Genomic DNA, 22,526 nt, shown 5'->3' with positions numbered 1-22,526 from the left:
ACATATGGACATTTGTGCACTGTATGAACTCAGTTTTTCCTACTGTAAGCTGTACAACAAAAATTACCCTTAGAGACGCAGCCAGCAATAAACAAGAAACTTTAACCAATTTATTGCTTGTTTGCTACAGCTGAATGCATTGTTTTAAATTGCAAGAGGTAATTGTATAAAGCCTTCCATTTCTTAATGCACCACATCAACCACATTACTCTCATCCACCTTCTCTGTTGGCTCACAAAAAAACCCGAATCAAATTATTTAAGCATGATTTTCCCTTAACAAATCTGTGCTGGTTTTCCTTAGTTAACTTGGTAAAGATAAGTGTGAAGAACTCATTTAGCACCTTTGCTGTTATGTGTAAATCCCTTTTTTTCATTCCTTAATAACTGTGTGCTCCTCCTTTTACCACCCTTTACTATTTGAATACCTTTTGGATTCCTTTTTTTTTGTTGGCTGCCAGTACCTTTTCTTTTATACTCTGTTTTGGTGAGATCATACCTGAAGTACTGTGCATAGTTTTGGTCTTCATGTCTAAGGAAAGATATACTTAGAAGCAGTTGAGTGAAGGTTCACTAGGTTTGTTCCTGGGATGAGAGGGTTGCCCTATGATGACAAGCTGAGCAAATTGGGCTTCTCCTCTCTGGAGTTTAGAAGAATGAGAGGTGATCTCATAAGAATTTACGAGATTTTGAAGGGCCGTGATAGAGTAGTCTGAGGTTTTTTTGTCTTGCTGGGAAATCTAGATCGGGGAGGCCCAATCTCAGGATAAGGAGCCAATCATTTAGGACTGAAAGAAATTTCTTCACTCAAAGGCTTGAGAATTTTTCAAATTCTGTACCCCAGAGGTTTGTGGATGCTCCAAAGTAGAATATAATTTATGTTGAGAATAGACATTTTTTGAGATATGGGGGTGGGATAGAGAAGTGGAGTTGAAGCTTAACATCAGCCATGATTGTATTGAATGGCAGAACAGACTTGAGCTGTATGGTCTACTCCTCCCATTTCTTATGCTCTCTATTTGCTCTTAGTTCTCACTTGTAGATCAACCTGGCAACTATCATATGCACCCTTTTTCTGCTTCATCTGAGTAAGATATATCTCTTGCATAATCCAGGAAGCGCTGGCTTTGGTTGTCGGAATGTACCTCAACCATATCTAAAATACCTCCTTTTTAAAGGCAAATGTTGTTCCGTTTTGCCTTGCTAGTCTTTCATTCCAATTTACCAGGGCCAGATCAGCTCATTGACATTGACTCTCCCTCCAATTAATTATTTTTACTCCGGATTGCTCCTAGTTGTTTTCCATAGTTAACCTAAACCCTATGATACTCTGATCACTGTCCCCTAAATGTCCCTGTGCTGACACTTTATCCACTTGTCCTACTGCATTCCCCAGAATCTGACCCAGCAATGCTTGCTTCCTCCAGCTGGAAGCATACTGATGTAGAAAATTCTCATGAACACATTTTGGAAACTCTTCCCCCTCTCTGTCCTTTACACTATTACAATCCTCCACATGCAACTAAGAGAGCCTGCCACTCCAGTGAAACCAGCGAAGTATGAAATGATTTTTTTCTTCCTTGGATGGAAATGGAGGTCTTCTATCACTGAGAGTCAGTCACCTTTTCACTGTAGATGGATCTGATTATTTGGTGGAGAAATTATTCAGAAGACCTGGAGTTGAATGGCTGCTGCCACTTCATTGATGTGAACAGAGGAATTGGAGTCAGTAACAATCACAAATCATTCTTGGCATTGCACATATCCCTGCTTCCCATTTCCCTGCATTTGTGATGGACCAGATACAAGTATTTGAGGCTATATTAATCCTCTGAGCACAAACTATCTTCCTGTATCATTGAAAAGAAAACTGAATGCTGGAACTCTGAAATAAAATGGTAATTGTATGTATTAAGGCCGTAAAGGACTTTAATGAACCAGTTAGGATTTTCAAACAATCCAACAGCTTTGTGAGCACAGTTGTGGGGTGTATGAATTCATATTCACAAGCTGCCATGCTGGGATGTGCTCTGAGTTATTACTACATACCTCTGGGTGACAGCCCATTAAAATAACAGCTAAGGAATTGTACCACTTTTCTTGTCTTAAAACAACTTCGTAGAGAGTATGTGGAGAACTGGAATATATTTATTTTTAGTTACATTTACACATTGTACTGTGACATCTTTTGAAGAGAAATTTGAGAGATTATGTTTGGGGCTTTGTTTCATTGTACAATTTATCATATCGTCGTTTGATGGTACAGAGCTTGAGTATTGCTGAAAAAAGAGACGTTGAATCTTTTCGTCTTGCAATCATCAGGACGCTTTGCACGAAAAGGAATATAAGGGGAAACAACAATATATACCATATGCGAAGAGAGTGATGATTAGTTGGCAAGTGGGCTCCGAGAGGCGTTGCCATGGAGAATGCACCAATTGATGGTGGTTGACAGTTAACTGCCAACCGTTGTCTGAAATTTAAACCAGACAGCTTGACTCTGATTGGCCAAGGCATTGCTCTGAGAGATTAACCAGCAAATGGCTATCACTTATTTTGTTGAACTGAAACAGGCGCAATGTGCGTACTTGTTCTTTCTGTCTGCAAAGAACACGGCCCTGTGTATTAATATGTGTAGCTTCCAGTACATGCAAATGCATCAAACTGCAAGCCCAACTGACGGTCTTAAATTGGTTGTCAGCATAATTTCTAAGCACACTGAAGATTAGTTAGCAAATGTTGTCCAATGGCAGAATCGCATCTAATGTTGGATACTGTTTTGAATTTTTCAAACATGGGCTGATTGAGTATGGTCTGTACCTTGCCTGTTGCGAACAGCAGAAGGGGCATGCTGTTTGATATGATCCGCCAGCCTTTGGGATGTATGGCCCACATACCTAGCATCATGCTGGCACTGAAATTTCTATATCACATTACTCATTTTGTGTGATAGGCAAAACTGGTAGCATACATTTCAGAAAACAAATGACACGGATTATCAAATGAAGTCTCATGGGTTGGGAGGAATTTCATTATGCATAAGTTTGGAGCATGAGATGTTTTGCTCTAGTGAATACTCGAGGAGGATCTCATTGCATCTTTTATGGAAATATTGGATAAGTAATTGAAGCACAGGAAGAAGAAAAGAAGAGTTTGAGAATAGAGTGGAGCAATTGGAATAGGTTTGGATCTGATGTCTGTGTCCACCATTCAACACTCAATCCTATTCCTGAGCACATCTCTCACCAACTTCTTTCAGTCACCATGGGCAAGCTGCCTCTACCCTCTCCTTCATATGTGACCAGTGGAATTCCACAAGAATCTGTCTTGAGGGTTCAGCTTTTTACTATATATGCATTAATGATCTGGACAAAGGAATACAGCCTTGTATCTCCAAATTGTCAGATAACATCAAAGAAGCATGATTTGTGTAGCTGAGAGCAGGAAGTCAAAAAGGAACATGGACTGAGATTAATTGAGTGGACAAAATGACAAATGCAGTTCTATCTGGTGAACTGTGAGGTCATAGAATCATGCAGCACAGGAGGTAGTGATTTGGCTTATTGCCCCTATACCTGTTCTTTATTAGTCCCATTCCCCTCCTCTTGCCCTGTAACCTTGCAATTTTTCTTGATTTCAATTATATACCCAATTCCCTGTTCCCACTTAGGATCAAAAAAAGATAAATTGGAATATTCTCTGAAAGATGAGAAATTAGATGCTTTGCAGGAGTGAAATGATTCCAAGTGTCCGTGCACACACCACTAAAAGGGAGTGCACATGTTTAAGAAAATGGCAGTGGAGATTTGGAACTCTTTACTTGGATGCTGGGTCAAAAACAATACCTACAATCTATACAATGTTGTAAAATGTTCAAGGCTGTTCACAGGAGCTTTATAAAGCAAAATTAGACACCAAATCATGTAAGGCAAAATGAGGCACATGGCCAAAAGTTAGGCTTTGTGGATCATCATAAAGGAGGAAAGAGAGGTGGGATGGGTTAAAGGAGGGAATTCCAGAGTTTAGTGCCTTGGCAACTGAAAGCACAGCCTCCAATTGTGGAACTGTTAAAATTGGAGATGTTTAGTAGGCCAGAATTGGATGAGTTTGATTGTTTCGGAGGATTGTGAGGCTGGATGGGATTAGAGAGTAGTGGGTGGGTGAGGCCATGGAGGCATTTGAAAGCAAGGTTGAGTATCAGGAGATTTGGAGAATAGGTGCGGAGAAAGGAGATGAGTTGTAGATGAGCCGTGATCAAATATAATGGTAGTACAGGCTCGGGGCACCGAATTCTCTTCTTGTTTCTATGCTCCTAAATAGTGAGTGCAGTGGTTGAAATGGGCAAGGGTGCTGCTAAAGAAAAATGAGGTAAAGAAGTATATACTTATGTCTAGCTTTAACTTAAAAATGAGCAAATACATCAATTATTTGCACCTGCCCATGTTTTTGCCTCAAATCTATATTAAGTTTTGTTTAAAAGAGGAGTATCTGTCATACTTTTCATCAAACAGCAATATATCACAATTGAAAAATGTTAAGAGAAAACATGCTGTCAGTTTCAGCCTGAAGTCTATTCTAAGTTACTCTTTGCAGTTTGTGAAGTTTACGGATTCAATTGAACTGCAAATTTACAAGCCACCTGGCAATCTGCAAACTTCCATGGCAGCAACAATTAAGCTCTTGAGTTACTTCCCATTTCTGCTAATTTTCAGCAAACAAAATGTTGTGATGAAAGAAACAGGCCACTGTATTCTGCAGCTATATTGGAGCTGTGTTTAATCTGTTATTCCTAGAATAGTAATTGTAAAGCACTGTAACACTTGCCATTTTGTGAGCAATGCCATGGAAAATCTGAGTGCAATTATAAAAGTTGTGTGCCTTTAGTGAATGTCTAAGGTCTGTTGACTTTTTCACACAATTGTCAGTCTTTTTCTTTTATAGGTTATGCCTCTATTTTGTTATGTAATTTATTTTCTGTTCTTGCCAATCAGATTGCACAATTCTTTCTCCCCAACTGCAATGCATTGCACCTTGTTCTAAACAATTTCCATGTATTAATATCCTTTCAAAGGTAAAACAAAAACAGAATTACCTGGAAAAACTCAGCAGGTCTGGCAGCATCGGCAGAGAAGAAAAGAGTTGACGTTTCGAGTCCTCATGACCCTTCGACAGGATGCTGCCAGACCTGCTGAGTTTTTCCAGGTAATTCTGTTTTTGTTTTGGATTTCCAGCATCTGCAGTTTTTTGTTTTTATCCTTTCAAAGGTAGCTTGTCCAAGTCCCTCTATCATATTCTAATTATAGCTGAGTACCAATACTGTGCAAGAGCCATACCCCGTTTGCTCTCATGTAATAATTTTTATTTTTAAGCCTTTATCCTCAACAATTTTTCAATTTAAGCTTTGAGATCTTTCTAACTTAAAGTTAAAGCTGCCATTTGTGTGTTGGCATGTAATGAGCTAATTGACCTGTAGAAGGAGCTGTTATTTTAAAATATACAGTTAGTAAACTGATTTGGGCCTGTTGGTTAATTGTTGATGGTTAATTGGATCAGAGGAAGTGACAGGAATACTTATAATGTGAGCTGACGTGCTTGAGTACTTTCCAATAAGACTAGGAAAAAATAAACCATTTTTATGCAATAAATTTTTTTTACAGCTACAGTAATAAAGCTTTTGGTATATTTTGAATGGCGATACACCAAATGACCAGATACGGTGCTGAACAAATCAACTCCAAATAGTTGTGATTGTATTCAGCTTTGTAAGGGAGCATGGCTTTACTAATTAATTTATTAAACTATCTACAGGCTGAGTACAATAGACTTACTGTGACATGCTACTTTTACTTCGAGGACTTATAATATTTATTGGCCAAAGTTAATTGATTATGGCTGCTAGATGGTACTACCATATTGTTTTACCTGCAGTGAATAGTAATTACCCATTTTGCAATAGTAAAAAAATTATTACCTGAACATGATTGTGCTTCAGTCAGGTGCAGATTTATTTGTCATTCTTATACCAGGTGACATCAAAGGACCCATCTCAGTTATGTTAAATTAGAAATAATTATTGTCTACAGTTGCAATTTACCCAAAGAGATTTTGAAGTATTGGTTGATGTAGGTACACATGAGATGTGGTTTTGATTTTTAATTTAGCTAAGTTGTTTAAAAGTGAACTATTTTGCTTTATAACTAGCATAAAGCTCAAATAATAAATGCTAAATAATTAAAATATATTTTTGTCACGTTATACAAAAATCATTTAATATTCAGAATATGTTTCGCTTTAGGTCTGCGCACACCCTGCTGCCATCGTCGGGTGATGAGGTATCCAGTAGTGTATCCGTTCAGCTCTTCAATGGAGAATTGCAGCAGCTAACAATCAAACTGGAGAATATTGGTACTGAGCTTTTAGAAACTTTAGAGATCTCTGCTAAGACCATAAACAATAAAGGTTAGTATTAACCTTTGCTCATAGTGGAAATGTCTGTTTCTTGCTTTGAAGTAGTAATATGTTTTGATACTTTGCCTTATAGCAATAATCTTATAAGATTTATTTGTAGATTTTTATTAAGAATTTTTCCCTTTTATCAGATATAGAAAATGATGCATTGCGACAGAGTTTTGAGTGAAATTAAACTTCATTGAATTGGAGGTGTTTATTGCATAATTGTAAATTACATCAACTGTAGCTTTCAATTTCACATTGCACTGGGCAAGTTATTAACATATCAAGGGTTTCCTCAATTCTGGTTGAACTTGAATGGGCATTTGAAGAGGAAGAATTTATAGGGCTACAGAGAAAAGGCAGGGGAGTGGCACTAGGTAAATTGCTTTTGCAGAGAGCTGGCACAGACATGACAAACTGAATGGCCTCCTGTGCTGTGCCTGTTCTATATTTCTGATTCTACGGTTCTGTATGGGAATTGCAACAGTTGACAATCAAAGTGGAGGATATTGGTATCAAGCTTTTAGAAACTTTAGTGATCTCTGTTAAGTTTTTCTTGATGTGTTTGAAATAAATGTTTTTAGAATCAGTCAACATGATAGTGTTTCTCAATTTGGCAACTGATATTGATGGATTATGTTCTGTTCAGCATAAGAGTTTTGCATGAATCAGATTTTTTGCTTTTAACAATAGAAGAGGGCTGAAACCACCTTGTTTAACATTCACCTAATCTCCATCCCATCTCCCTCTTCAGATGTCCACTCAGTGTAGCCAGAGTTGAGGGAAACCTTGATGTCCTGATTGCCTTGGAGATGAGCTTTAAATTTGATAAATTACATCTACTTCATTACCATCTCTCTCCTGTTAACTCTTCAAAAAATCCAATATTGTTGTTCAAACAAGGTTCTCCCTTTTGAAATTCATACTGACTGTTTATTATATTTCTCATTTCCAGATGTTCTATTCTCTCCTTTAGCAATTCCTATGACTGATGTTAAGCTGACTGGTCTATAATTTCCTTAAAAAAATTTTCTTGGCTGTCAGAAGTCAAAGAAATTTTTTTGCACCAAGGTGCTAGATGTTTCCCGAATCTCTGAGATGTTTCTCAAAATTGAAACATTGTTTGTGACTTGTAGAAGACAACAGGGTGACCTGTATTTAAATCACTTCTTATTTGCTTATGCATGGTTCAACTGACATTGGGCCATCTGAAAATACTCCCTTTCAGTCAAGTATCTGTCCAAAACACATTAAAATCACTTTTGTCTAAATCATTTTTGTGGATGAATGGCTGAAGAATTATGAATGGCAACCATGGATTTTGTAGCCCCACAAGGAATCCTGTCTGAGCTTCAGCAGAGGAAAGTTGTACCTATTTAAAATAACCCCTTTACATTTTGATGGTGTTCTGAACACTACCCTGCCATTTGTTTTACCTGTATCGCCAAGGGTCCATTTCTTGAAGGTTACACCAAGAGATTTTCCAAACGTTGACTGCCATTCAAGTCAGAAGTATTTTTACACAGACCTATAATCTGGACAATATAGTTGAAGTTTGATCATAATGACATCATCTTCTATTTATATAGCACCTCGTAACATAATGAAACTTGCTAAGGCACTTCACAGGAGCATTATAAAACAAAGTCTGACACTGAGCCACATAAGGAGATATGAGGTCAGAGGACCAAAAGCTAGGTCAAAGAGGAAGATTGTAAGAAGTGTCTTAAAGGAGGAAAATGAGGTCCAGAGGTGAAGTGTGGGGAGGGAGTTCCAGAGCTTGGGACCGAGGCAACTAAAGGTTTACCAGTGGTGGAGCAATTATAATTGCGATTGCACAAGAGGCCAGAATTAGAGGAGCGCCGATATCTGAGGGTTGTAGGGTTAGAGGAGATTAGAGATTGGGAGGGGCAAAGCCACGTAGGAATTTGAACACGGATAAGAATTTTAATGTCAAAGATGTTGCTTGGCCGGGAGCTACTATAACTTTGCGAGCACAAGGGTGATGGGTGCATGGGACTTTTTGCAAGTTAAGGCACAGACAGCAGAGTTTTTGGATTATCTCAAGTTTACAGAGTATAGAATGTGGGAGAACAGCCAGGATTGCATTGGAATAGTTGAGTCTAGAGATAACAAAGGCATGAATGGGGGTTTTGGCAGCAGATGAGCTGAGACAGATGAAGTTGAGTGATTTTACAAAGGTGGAAATGAGTGGTCTTAGTAATGGCATTATTATGAGGTCAGAAGCTTCTCTCAGGATGAAAACGTGCCTGAGGTTGTGAACAGAGACTGTGTCTTAATCTCAGATGATTGTCGGGGAGAAGGATGGAACTGGTAGCTAGGGACTGGAGTTTGGAGTGGAGACTAAAAACAATGGCTTCAGTCTTCCTGACATTTAATTGGAAGAAATTTCTGCTCATTCAGCACTGGGTGTCAGATAAGCAGCCTGATAATTTAGCATCAGTGGAGGAATCGAGAGAGAGCCGGTGGTGTGATAAGCTGGGTGCAATATTTACTACGTCTTTGGCCTTTTGATGTGTATATCAGAAAGTTCTGCGCCAAATAAAAACAGAAAATGCTGGAAACACTCAGCAGGTCAGGCGGTATCTGTGGAAAGAGAAACAGTCAAGGATCTTTCATCAGAACCAAATCCAGTATCACCACTGTATTCTGCTTTTTGACTAGTTCTGTGACATATTTGCATTACCTAGTATGTGATTATTTTAATGAAAGTCATCAGATTGTGCACTTTTTATTCCCAGCCAGCTAAAATTAAGAGTTTTTTAGTAAGCAGAATCTTTAGCTGAAGAAGAAACACTCATTTTTAATGTGAAAAATTACAAGTCATTCCACAAAAAAACTTCTCTTTTTGTATCATACCTTATCATGTTTCAAACATATATCTCAAAAGCAATTCACATACAATAATTAGTTTGTATCACAGTGGCAGTACAACAAAGACTAAGTAACTACTATTGAGCAGACTCAGAATTGACCTGGTTTCTTGAGAGGTAGGGTGATATATTCAGCCCTTGAATGTATTCGATATCTATTAATAAGTGACTTTGGGTTTTTTTGTACCGCTTGAGAAATTTCAGGATGGTGATTTCCACTTGGCAGCAAATACTGAGAAATGTTCTCTAGCAGGGAAAGTTTCACTACAAAAGCTTATTGAATTTCACATTGGTATGATTTATTTTTTCTTCTTCTGATATAGGCAACTTGGGCAAAACCACATTTGCTGCTCATCTCTAGTTGCTCAAAGAGAAAGGAACTGGATATGGTAGACCTGCTTGAACTGTTGCAATCCTTGTGATGGTACACTCATGATTGTGCTGGAAAGGGAATTCCAGGATATAGAACAAATATCAATCAAAAAATAGCAGCCTATATCCAAGTCAGGATGTTAAGTTCCATTTGGCCCTCCTTGGCAACTGAACATCTGTAAAATCTTTATGGAAAGCAACACAGGCCTACAACTTCAGGCTGATCTTAAAGGAATGTCTCTGTGTAACAATATAATAGACCAGGGATTCAGATTTCTGCTGATAGCTTGTTCTTTCTGCCAACTGAAACAAACACACAACAGTTATAGCATTTGAGTGAATTTGCTGAACTCTGAACAATAGTCTTAACTATGTGTTTGAGGAAATTCTTTCAGTAGTACCAAGAAAATCATGATTCCTTCACTTTCACTTTGAGCACTGATGTCAGAAGTAAAGATTCCACAATCACTTTGAGATTTTAAATATTAATTTGAAACATTTATTAAGAAAAAACTGAAACACACAAGATTACAGTTACACTGTTAAATTTAGTCCTCCAACATTTCCCAAAAGATTTCAACTTCGCTAGACTCCTAAATAAACACCCTTTTCAGGCAACAGTCCAAATAGATTCTTAATCTATAAAACATCCAGTGATATTACTACAAGTCACCCACTATTGCTACAAGGGAGGTATTTCACAGCTTCTCTCTTCCCCTCACTCGACAATTCAAAACCTTGCTTCCTGGAACAAGCAAGCATTTTTCTGGGATGGCTAGAGGCTGCATTTCGCAAGTCTGTCTTTGCACAGTCCATCTTTCAAGATCTCACATGTCCACTCACCATACATCTTTCAATCTTTCCTTATATTTTCATCCTTTTGATATTTAAAACCCATTGTTTTAAACTTTCTTTGGAAGTTATCTTTCTCAGAATATAAAAATCTTTCATGTCATTATGGCCAGCACTTTCAGGAAAAATAAACTTAATAACTTTGCCTTATGTATTTCAGATTTTGCCAGTTGTAAAACTTCCAGTCATGTCTCTTTGAAATTCAATCAGCTAATACTTCACTCCCTGCTTATCCCCTAAAGCAAATTCTCATTCGTACTGTATCTACTGGGATCTCATCTGAGCTTGCTCATCTCCATTTCAAAATGCCTGCTTTTGCACCTTAACCCCTTTATTTAAGCCTTGTAGTCTGACTGCCCAGTCACACACACACACACACACACACACCCCAATGGACCTTTGCAAGTCTTGGAAGAGGTAATATGACTTCGTGGATTTTTGAGCCTGAGAGGGGAAGATTTTGAGTCATTCGCTGATGAAATGCTTAAAACCCCTTCTATGAGCATCACATCTCAAAAAACATTAGAACTTATACTGAATTATCTGTTTTCTTTGATGATGGGTGCTATAACTCTTCACTTGCAATGCCATGGGAGATCAAAGTACATTTAAAAAAAAAAGAAATGCAGCCCCTTTGGGAATCATCCTGCACTTCCTCGCTCCAGGTATAAAATAGCAATAACAAAATCTGTCAGCCTGCTTCATATCTTTCCCCCTCACCCCCATCCCACGCACACACACAGACATACAGAATCACAGCGCAGAAGAGGCCTTTCGGCCTATCGAGTCTGCACTGACACGTGAGAAACACCTGACCTACCAACCTAATCCCATTTACCAGCACTTGGCCCATGGCCTTGAATGTTATGATGTGCCAAGTGCTCATCCAGGTACTTTTTTAAAGGATGTGAGGCAACCCGCCTCCACCATCCTCCCAGGCAGTGCATTCCAGACCATCATCAACCTCTGGGTAAAAAAAAGTTTTTCCTCACATCCCTTCCTAAACTTCCTGCCCCTCACCTTGAACTTATGCCCCCTTGTGACTGACCCTTCAACTAAGGGGAACAGCTGCTCCCTTTCCACCCTGTCCATGTCCCTCATAATCTTGTACACCTTGATCAGGTCGCCCCCCCCACCCCCCCCAGTCTTCTCTTCAATGTTTCATCCCAGGCAACGTTCTGGTGAATCTCCTCTGCACCCCCTCCAGTGCAATCACATCCTTTCTACAATGTAGCGCACAGTATTCCAGCTGTGGCCTCACTAAGGTTCTATACAACTCCAACATGACCTCCCTATTTTTGTAACCTATGCCTCGATTGATAAAGGCAAGTGTCCCATATGCCTTTTTCACCACCCCACTAACATGCCCCTCTGCCTTCAGAGATCTATGGACGCACACGCCAAGGTCCCTTTGTTCCTCAGAACTTCCTAGTGTCATGCTGTTCATTGAATACTTCCTTGTCAAATTACTCCTTCCTCTCACTTTTCAGGGTTAAATTCCATCTGTCATCTTAAAATATCTGCCCATTTGACCATCCCGGCTATATCTTCCTGCAGCCCAAGACACTAAACCTCACTGTTAACCACCCGGCCAATCTTTGGTTCATCCGCAAACTTACTAATCCTACCTCCCACATAATCATCTATGTTGCTGAGATAAATGACAAATAATAGGGGACCCAGCACAGAACCCTGTGGTACACTACTGGGCACTGGCTTCCAGTCACTAAAGCATCCTTCTGTCATTACCCTCTGTCTCCTACAACTAAGTCAATTTTGAATCCACCTTATCAAATTACCCTGTATCCCATGTGCATTTGCCTTTATAAGTCTCCCATGTGGGACCTTGTCAAAGGCTTTGCTGAAATCTATATAAACTACATCAACTGCACTATCTTTATCTACACATCTGGTCATCTCCTCAAAAAACTCAATCAAATTTGTTAGGCATGACCTCCCTCTGACAAAGCCATGCTGACTATCTCCCTCTGACACACCCATTCACTTGGATAATGGTATGGCTATCAGCACTTGCTATTATTACTGATAGCAATGTTTGCTGACTGTATGTGCTCATTTAAATGGAGAAGCCTGGATGTTGCTTTTAGACCATTCTTCCACAGAGTGTGCTGTAGCAGTTTTCATTGACTGTAGTGCCAAATCTGTAATGGTATGATCATGGGATACATGCCCATGAAAAATGCCATAAATGTTTGGGCTGGTACAGTCAACAGCAAGTAAATTTTTAAGGGAATTATAATTGGGAATCACTGCCAAAACACTTCTCTGGCCTTGAAAATTTTAATTCTACAGGTGCAGAGTCTCATTTCTTCAGAGGTTCTTTAATGTAGGAATTTAAAAAAATACCTCTGCAGGGAACATGCCACCAGATGGGAGATCTACAACCACATAGGAAATCAATTTTAAATGTTGACAAAGGAAATAACATTGCAAATATCGTGTTAGCCAAAATCCTGACATGATTTGCGGGCCTTTTAAATATGTATGCACATTGTATATTTTATGTATTTAAAAATTCAACCTCAAAGACTGTGTTTTCTGCATCAGATCATTTTTGCATTCTCTACCATGATGCACATTTGGTAATTTTTTTTTGGATCAAGATCCATCTTGAAAATGAATGGTAAATTAGTTGTTAAGAACAAAGTGATGGAAAAAGCATGTCTCCTGAAATTTCATGGTAAGAAACCAGTGAATTATCCAAGCTTGACTTTTAGCTTTGCCTTACAGTCATGTGGCAGTTGAAGAATTTTGCACAATCTTCATAAATGAAGTCCTATCTTCTGAGCCTCTGCATAGACCTCAAACAGCCTTTATGATTTCCAATTACTTAATTAACTCAACCTCCAAACACCTTCTGTCATATTAGAAATGATGGCGCAGCATATTTTCATCCCCAATAATTTTTAGAAATTATTGATCCTATTCATAGTGGGAACTATTAGCATTACATTTTTGTCTTTCCATTACATTTCCAAGTGTTCAGCTTGTTAAAATAAAGTTAAGATTTTGGGTGTTCTGTATAGTGATCCATTGGCCTAAAAGTAAAAACTTCAAAAATAAATTCATTTCTACATATTGTTGCTATTCTTGGAAAATGTTCAACTACCCCCTGCACTGAATCTAAGAACAACTGATCTGCGTGTGTATAGGCAGTTAGGCAATTTGCTGTTTGTAGGATCCTTCTTTGCGCAACTTGGTCAGTGTGTTGTATACCCATTTAAGAAAAGTGCTGTATCTATACAAATTGATGCCCTTTCTGGACGTGTGTGTTTATGGAGGTGAGAATCAGTTAGGTTGAAAACATCAAGTACTTTCCTCTAAAATACCTGAAGGTAATGCAGCATTTTCTAAAACTCTGGAAATTGTAGTCTATGGTCAGCATTACTTAATGATATCTTGTTAATACCAGAGGAATTAATTTTACTCTGGTCTCCTGATGCTCTGTGTGTTCCAGAACTAAGCAATAACCTACTAATTTTGATTTTTGACACCTACATGTGATGTGTTGTGTTCTTGACTAAATAAAAAAAAGTTGATGCAACATCCAATGCAAATCAAGTGAATTGCTGCATCATTTAGTCACAATGTGAGTTGAACATTATTATCAAATATTAATAGGAATTTTGGATTGTTTCATCTGGGATTGTGATTTATGATCTCTGAATCTACATCTCCAATTCATATTAATCTTCTGACTTCCAGAATTCAAGTTTCTATTTTTAAGAGTTAATTATTTCTGTACTAAAACCTGTTGTTGAAGTGAATTTTTTAACATACAGAAATGTAGATTAATTTGAAATTAAAGCAGCACATTTCCCTCACCACAGTTACCAGCTGGTCTTCATTCAGTTTGACAGATTAGTATGCTATATTAGTGGTTCATGAATCAAGTTCTATTGTCATTCACAGAAAAACTGTATGGTGACTTTCTGAGCTGGAATTTAGAAGAATTGCTGGCACAATTTCCACTTGAATCTGGGAAGATTGCTACTTTCACAGTGAACATTCAAGTGAAACTGGACTTCTCTTGTCAAGAAAACCTACTCCAGGACCTGAATGATGGTAAGCCAACTGTTCATTAAAAGCACAATGATCCAACATTGGTTTCAAAATTGTTGATAAAAAAGTGACTGGAAAAAAAAGATTGAAATTTGGAAGAAGGGATTTGCAACTCATGTTGAAGCAATTGAAATATCATATAGTGTAATCTGTACTGCACTTTCTGGTCCCAGGAAAGTTGTTAGAAATAGTTATTTATTGCAGCTGTGCCTAGTAGAGGCAGCATGTTGTAAGGATGCAACGATAGTCCATTGGCAATTTACATGGAATGTTAGAGGGAAGTTGATTTGTTGATTTTAGTTTAGTTTGGCCATCTTGAAAAATGGCAACCATCTGCAGTTGTAAATAGAACTTCTGTTTCACAGCCATACTACATTAAGCATTTAAAACTTAGTTTGGAACTTAAAATTTATGTACTGCTTGACAGTTTCAATAACTGTCATTGATAGTGCACCATATTGTCATAATCCAGTAAAAGTTGTTGAAATGAATTTGGATTTTTTTTCCTCATATTAAATGGAAATGCTATCATCCTGACATGGAATTATGGAACATAGACCGGCGAAGGCTTTTCATCATGAGAGATGCATGCATGCCACGTGTTTCATATGATTACCCTTGTATGCTACTTAAAACCTGTTTTTTTGGATTTGGGCTTGAGTTTTTTTCTTCTGTTATTGGCAACAGTTCTGTTCTTTATTATTAAAATCACTGCCAAGAAGCTTGATTTTTTTCCCCTTATGTCTAACACCTTTTCACTCCCTGCAATAACTTAAGTTTGAATATTGCTGAAAAGAGACATGCTGCTGAAGCTTTTTGTCTTGCACTCATCTGGACAAACTCAAGAATGCCACATTTCAAATGATCATAACAATTTATACGACAGGAGAAAAGGGTGCTAATTGGTTGGCAGATCCATTCTGATAGGCCGAAGCATCGCAATGGAGAAAGCAATGGGGAACTATGGGCCCTCGAAGCTCCCAAGTAATCCAAAAAAGACGCAAAATTTCAACAGATTCCTTTTGTTTGCAGAGAATGATAGTGTTGCTTCTAGCGAGCGCAAATGAGCCACGTTATGAATTCGATTCATTACCTTAATTTGGTTGTTGTTAGAGCTATTAGCACACTCAGGATTGTCAGCAAGTGCTGCCCAATTACAGAATCACATCTAACAGTAGATGTTTTGTTTTGGATTTTGCAAGCATGGGCTGATTGAGTGCAGTTTGTACTCTGCTTATTATGGACAACTGAAGGAACATGCTATCTGATTTGATGAGCCAATCATTGGGACGTATGACCTACATACCTGGCATTTCAATGGCATTGAAATTCACACATGGTGTTGCTCAATTATATTGTTGGCAGAATGTCTTTTTGGACTTGCAACAGCATCCAGTTAGTGGAGAATGCCACTTGCATAGCCACTGCGTAGTAGCAGCATAAAATGGTTTGCGTAATCGTTCAAATTTTTTGAGACTTTGCCTTTCCAGGGTAGTTTGTGGTAGACTGGGCATTTTCCAGGTCTCAAAGTGGCAGCCTTTGGTCCATGTTCCTTTGGTTGTTTTTAATACGCAGAGTACAGACTGCACTCAGCCAGCCTGTGCTTCCAAAATGCAAAGCAAAACGTTTACCAGGAGATGTGATTTTGCAATTGTGCAGCACTTGCTGAATAATCCTGAGTGCATTAATAGCTCCACTAACAACCAATTTAAGATAATCAGTCAAACTTGTAATGTTGCTTGCTAGATCCAACATGTGTTCAGATGGAAGGGCCTGCTCTTTGCAAACAAAAAGAATATGTTCAAGCCTTTCATGACTTTTGAATTGCTTGAGGAATCTATCATTCCTCTACTGTTCTCTCCATGGCAAAACCTCAGCCAATCAGAGTTGACTTGGCCACCAATCAGCATCCTTTTCTTCTGTTGTATAAATTGTTGCGATCATTTGAAATGTGGCAATTCATGCATTTGTCCTGATCAGTGCAAGATGAAAAGCTTCGGCAACATGACTCTCTTTCCAGCAATATTAGAGTTCTGAGCAGCTAAGTTAATTCTGAAGAATGCATTGGTCACAAACTTGAATCCTGTTCCCGTTTGTGAGAAGCAGCTTATTTCACGAAAGTAGATGAGCAAGAAAAATGTAATTTGAAAAGAATTCTTCTACATGTTCACTCTGAACCTGAATCCAATCTTATTTCTCTAATTTATCAATAATGTTTATGTCCTTCAGCTGATTTGTTAAACCTAGTATCCTATATGCTGCTTTAGCTGATTCAGCTGTGGCTATCATTCCTATCGATAAATACTATCAAAAATTGAGGAATTGGTTATTTATCCCATTCTGTCTGCTGCTGTATTAAGTCGTCTTCTGATGTGTGTTGCTTTCCAGGATAATTGCTAAAAGGACTGAGAATAGCAAGCAGTTTGTTTTAGCTTTATTTCTGTTATTAGACGTCAATGATCAATCCTTGATTTTTTTTTTTCTGGATGTGCAAATTGATGTACAACTTGGCTAAGGATATGTCCTTTTATAGAGATTCCCTAGAGCTTAATTTGCTAACATTTCATTCCATATCTAACATTGAAGATGGGGAAAAGCACTGGCCACATGGCAAGGTAAAGTGAGGAGGATTGAACCACTGATAGAGCAGAGAGATAAGTTGGTACTTAAAATAATAGCATTAATCTCTTATGGGAAGAGTCCTTGATGAAATTTTTGTGTAAATTGAAGCATATTGGGGCAGCAAGAATTAGAGAATGACATTAGAAAGATGTGTATGTTTTAAAACAGAACTAAAATGATTGCACATTACTTCCTAATAAGTCTGCAATAATTGTATCACAATCTTTTTAATCATTCATGGGATGTGTTCTTCTGCCGGTTATTTTGCTTCAAGAATTTGGAGTGCACCAAAATTCTGTCGTGATAGCTGCTAGCAGCAAACAAATTGATCCAAAAATACAATTGGGAATTCTGCGTTGGAGATCATTTTTTGGGTTTGTTTCAAGAATGTAGTTTAACCTTGGATTTCAAGGAACACTTATAACAAGCCTCTTGACCCTGGCTGCAATTAAAGCACCACTACTGTGGTTAAAGATGTCAGAACAAATCACATGCATGGTTTACCTATGTTGTAATCTCTTGTGCCCATCTTTACTAGATGTTATAGTGATTTGGACTTGTTTAAAAAATAAATCCTTTACCCCACACACAATATTGTGCTGAAGTACAAATTAGATATTCATTATCTACAAAAATGAATGTTTTAACATGAAAAGATAGTTAATCTGTTTCTGAATATAAATACTTGCTTGGCAGTACAGAACTTGAGTATTGCTGAAGAAGGATACAGGCTGTCGAAGCTTTTAGTCTTGTACTCATTAGGACAGACTCAAGAATACCAAATTTCAGTGAGCAGCAATTTATACTGTATGAGAAAAGGGTGCTGATGGGTTGGCAAGTTAATTATCATTAGTTGAGTCATTGCCATGGAGAATACACCAGGAAACATTGTCCCCATGCTTTTGTTTAATTCAAAAAGGTGCAATGCCTATATATGTTCCTTTATCTGCAGAGGACAGGTCCCTATACCTGGATCTCGAGTGAATTTTAAAAAACATATGAATATATGCAGCTTCTAGCAAGCGTAAGTGAGCCACATTGTGAGCCTGACTGATACACCAACACTTAGTTTAAGTGTAATTCTTAATATAGTCGGGATTGTTCAGCAAGTGCTGTCCAATTGCAGAATCACATTTAAGGTTCGACATTATGTTCTGAGTTTTGCAAGCGCAGGCTGGTTGAGTACGATAAGTACTTAGCTTATTGCGAAAAGCTGAAGAGACGTGCTGCTTGATACGATCCGCCAGTCATTTTGACATACAGCCTACATAACTGGCATTGCACCAGCAATGAAATTGATTTACCACAATAATTATTTGGTATTGGAATTCGGCAAGAAATTTGGCATTCTTGCGTCAGTCAGTCAGTTGTGAAGACAAAAAGCTTTGACAGCATTTCTCTTTTTTTTTCCTGAATATAGTTCATCCTTTACAGAGCAAAAAGGCTATCATTCAAACATGGATAATCACATTGCTTTTAAAACTTAGCATCAACATTTATAACTGTGCAAGACAGAAAGCATTAATTGCTCTTGATTCATAATTTCATTCTCTTATTTAAAAAAAAATGAATTATTCTAGTGATGCAGAAATATTCTAAGCTTGATCAGTAATTTTGCATGTTTATATATGGAGGGTAAATTTCCAAATTGGTGCTTGGCCATGATTTTGGTGTTGCAGATGGCTGCCTGATACGGAAATCAATGGAAACAAAAACTGGGTTGTTACTAGATTTTAAACACCAGTTTTGCACCCAAGCAACAAGCTGAAAATCTTCCTCACTGTTTCAAGGCTCTCCTGTAGCTGTTCAATGGCTATCACATCAGTCTAGGAAACATACCCCTTCTCTCCCAATTTTTATGCTTCTTGCTGTTGAAGATGAGTTACTACAGTGTATAACTGAACCTTTAGCTATTTCATGGTTAAAGCTGATGTAAAAAGAAAATGTGAACTGCAAATCCCACAGAGAAACTGGAAAGAGTCCACTGGGAGGAGGATAAGAAAATACTGAAGTGAGATAAAAGAGTAATAAAATGGGCTGAAAGAAGCTAATAGTCAAAGATGAACCGCAAAACAAGCATAGCAGCAAAGCAAATCATTAATGTGGAGGGAAAAATAGTATTTTAGTACCATAATGATAAAGGACAGTCAGAGAATGAGGGTTGTGAAAACGGATTCACTTGTATCTTTCAAAAGGGAATTGAATGTTCACTTGAAAAGGAAACTAATTTCAAGATTATGGAGAAAGGGGAATATGGTTAATTGAATATCCCTTTCAAAGAGCTAGCACAGACACAATGCGCTGAATAGTTATCTTCTCTTTGGTAAAATGCCATGAATCAAAGTAAAATACATCTAACCATTTGAAGCGAATGATAAAATCTAGTGATACATAGTATGATTGAGGTGGGTAACTTTATGACTTAATTCTGAAGTCAGTTTGTAGCACTAAAGTGCTTGTCAACTTCAAGTATCTCGATATGTCACTAGATCACAAAATGCTTCTTGCCACTGTGATGGAAATAATTGAGAATTTGGCTATACTTTGGTCCATGGTGTGACCATACACTGTTCTAACTTTTCTGGAGGGCTTGGACAACTGAACAGTAAAATTGAAACATTATGCTATCTTTGACTAGTGGCTCAAAGTGTTTTCCCAATGATGTGCTGACTTATACAGAACCGAAAGCAACTGAAGTTTTGGCTGTTAGTTTGTAAAAAGTTGAAGGTGGGTTCAAATTTTAACTTCAAATATGGCAAACACTGTTGTCAGACTGAATTGATTGCATGTTGGTTGAATAGAGGGAGCTCTTTGAAGGAGCCGTACGTGCTATGGATAAAGGGGAACTGGTGGATATACCTAGATTTCCAGAAGGCATTTAATAAGTTGCCACATCAAAGGTTATTGTGAGAAATAAAAGCTCATGGTGTGGGGGTCACATATTGGCATGAATAGAAGATTGGATAGCTAACAGGAAGCAGGGTAGCCATAAATGCGTCATTTTCTGATGGCAAGATGTAAGGAATGATGTGCCACAGAGAACAGTGCCTTAGCTTTTTACAATTTATATAAATTACTTGGATGAAGAGACTGAAGGCAAGGTTGTGAAATTTGCTGATGTCACAAAGATACGTGGGAAAGCAAATTGTGAAGAGGACATAAGGAGACAAGGGACACAGGTTAAGTGAGTGGGTAAAGATCTGGCGAATTGAGTATAATGTAGGCAAATGTGAAATGGTCCATTTTGGCAGGAAGAATAAAAAAGAAGCTTATTATCTAAATGATAGATTGCAGAGCTCTGAGATTCAGAGGAATCTGGGTGTTGTAGTGCATGAATCACAAAGGGCGACTATGCAGGTGCAGCAAGCAATTAGGAAAACTAATAGAATGTTATCGTTTATTGTGAGGGGATTGATTACAAAGGTAAGGAGGTTATGCTTCAGCTGTACAGCTGTAATCCCTGGAATTCAGAAGAGTAAGAGGCAACTTGATTGAAACCGTTAAGATCCTGAGGGGCCTTGCCAGGGTGGATGTGGAGAGGATGTTTCCCCTTGTGGGAGAATCTAGAACTAGGGGTCACTGCTTAAAAAAATAAAGAGTTACTTATTTAAGACAGAAGAGGAGAAATTTTCTGAGGTTCGTGAGTCTTTGGAGCTCTGCTTCCAATGCCTTTTGAGGAAGAAAGCCTTTGAATATTTTTAAGGCAGAGCTTGATTAATGGGTGAGTGGAAGGTTATTGGGGGTAAGCAGGAATATTGGTTGAGGTTGTAATCAGATCAGCCATGATCTTTTTGAATGATGGAGCAGGCTTGATGGGCTGAGTGGCCTACTCTTGCTCCTAATTTGTATGTATGTTCTTATAAATGGACTTATGGACGTAAATGTCTGTGGCTTTAACTCACTTGGAAAACTGTTGTGCAAAATAATCTATTTTCTGAATACTATTAGCTTGAGGCAGAATGTTAGTTTTGTACTAGCTTCTTGCTTAAAACTTAAATTTTCCTTGGGATTCTGCTGGTTGTCTTTCACACATGTAGGAATTATTATAAACTGCTGTCAAATAAGGCTGCTCTTCCCAGTTGTTATCTTGAAACAATGCTGTTGTCTTTCTGGTTGCTGTTCAAAAACATCATTATCTGAAGAAGATTTTGCTGGCACCTCTGTTGAGATAACTGCTCTAAATGAATCAATATTGTAAACCAGTCTGCATTCTTAAATGGCTTCCTCCACCAGATGGTTTGCTACACTTTATACAGGAGGAAATGGTTAATAATAAATAATATTAGAGCCACGGACTTGTTAATTGATGGGATAATCCAATTGGCAGTAATGTAGCAGGAATTGAGATAAAATTGCAAGCCATATGGGTGTAAATGGAGTAATTTATGTTTCTCCTTTCATGAATATGTGTTACTGTTTTAAGGTATATACTAACAAGTACTTATCACATTTATCTCTTTATTGCATTTAATATTTGATTATTTGTTTTTGATAGCAGGGATGTTGTGGTGGACAGTGATATATTTCAGAGATTGAATCAAATAGAAGATTGGTGAACTGTAAGCTTTAGACTTTTTTCTTGAAGAATGCAAGAAAGTAATTTATGTTGGAAGTAAATTCTGCAATTGAAATGAAAACGCTTCTTAACAACAAATGCAGAGCGACGTTATGACCACCAGTGATGTTAAATGCTGCGCAAACTAAATCCCAGAGGAAAACTTGGCTTATGGGCCATACCTTTTTTTTTTTGTATTCTGAAAACAAGAAGATTATGTACTGATCTCAGCAGCACGAAGTCCAGTAACACTTCTGGGATTTTAAAAATTAAAAGCAAAAGTTGTATTAACAAGAAAAGAAGAAAACTTAAGCACACAAGATTACAATTACACAGTTCGCATTAATCTTGCAAAACATTCCCCCCCAAAAGACTCCCTACTTGGTCAGGCCCACAAGTAAACACCTTCCAAGCAACATGCCCCTATAGAGGTTTAACTCGAAAAATCTAGTAACTATCCAAGGCAAACTGTTGTAGCTTTAATAAAGGCATATCATATGACCTCTAACTCTCTTCCACTCTGCTGTAGAAATCCAAGACTTCAGAACAAGACTGCTTGTTGCAGCCCAAGACTTCCGTGGCTTGACTAGATGGCTGATTCAAACTGCATTTTCTCCCAGCCTAGAGCTACAGCCAACATCTTGCAGCTCCTGCTCCATCTCTCAGCTCCAGCCCTAAGTTCTCCACAGTAACTCT

The 22,526-nt window shown here is 38.0% G+C and overlaps 1 protein-coding gene across 4 annotated transcripts in view; it reads left to right on the top strand.

Moving 5' to 3' along the window:
* Positions 1 to 22,526, top strand: part of trappc9 (trafficking protein particle complex subunit 9) — a 956,085-nt gene that overhangs the window by 160,684 nt on the left and 772,875 nt on the right. For all 4 annotated transcript variants that reach the window (XM_041189162.1, XM_041189161.1, XM_041189164.1 and 1 more), the window contains 2 exons: positions 6,295 to 6,458; positions 14,504 to 14,656. In XM_041189162.1, the coding sequence (XP_041045096.1) occupies positions 6,295 to 6,458; positions 14,504 to 14,656 (317 nt within the window). The remainder of the gene's footprint in view (positions 1 to 6,294; positions 6,459 to 14,503; positions 14,657 to 22,526) is intronic.

This window comes from Carcharodon carcharias, chromosome 6, assembly GCF_017639515.1.
Source record: "Carcharodon carcharias isolate sCarCar2 chromosome 6, sCarCar2.pri, whole genome shotgun sequence".
NCBI lineage: Eukaryota > Metazoa > Chordata > Chondrichthyes > Lamniformes > Lamnidae > Carcharodon > Carcharodon carcharias.
This window is presented reverse-complemented; position numbering and strand designations above follow the sequence as displayed.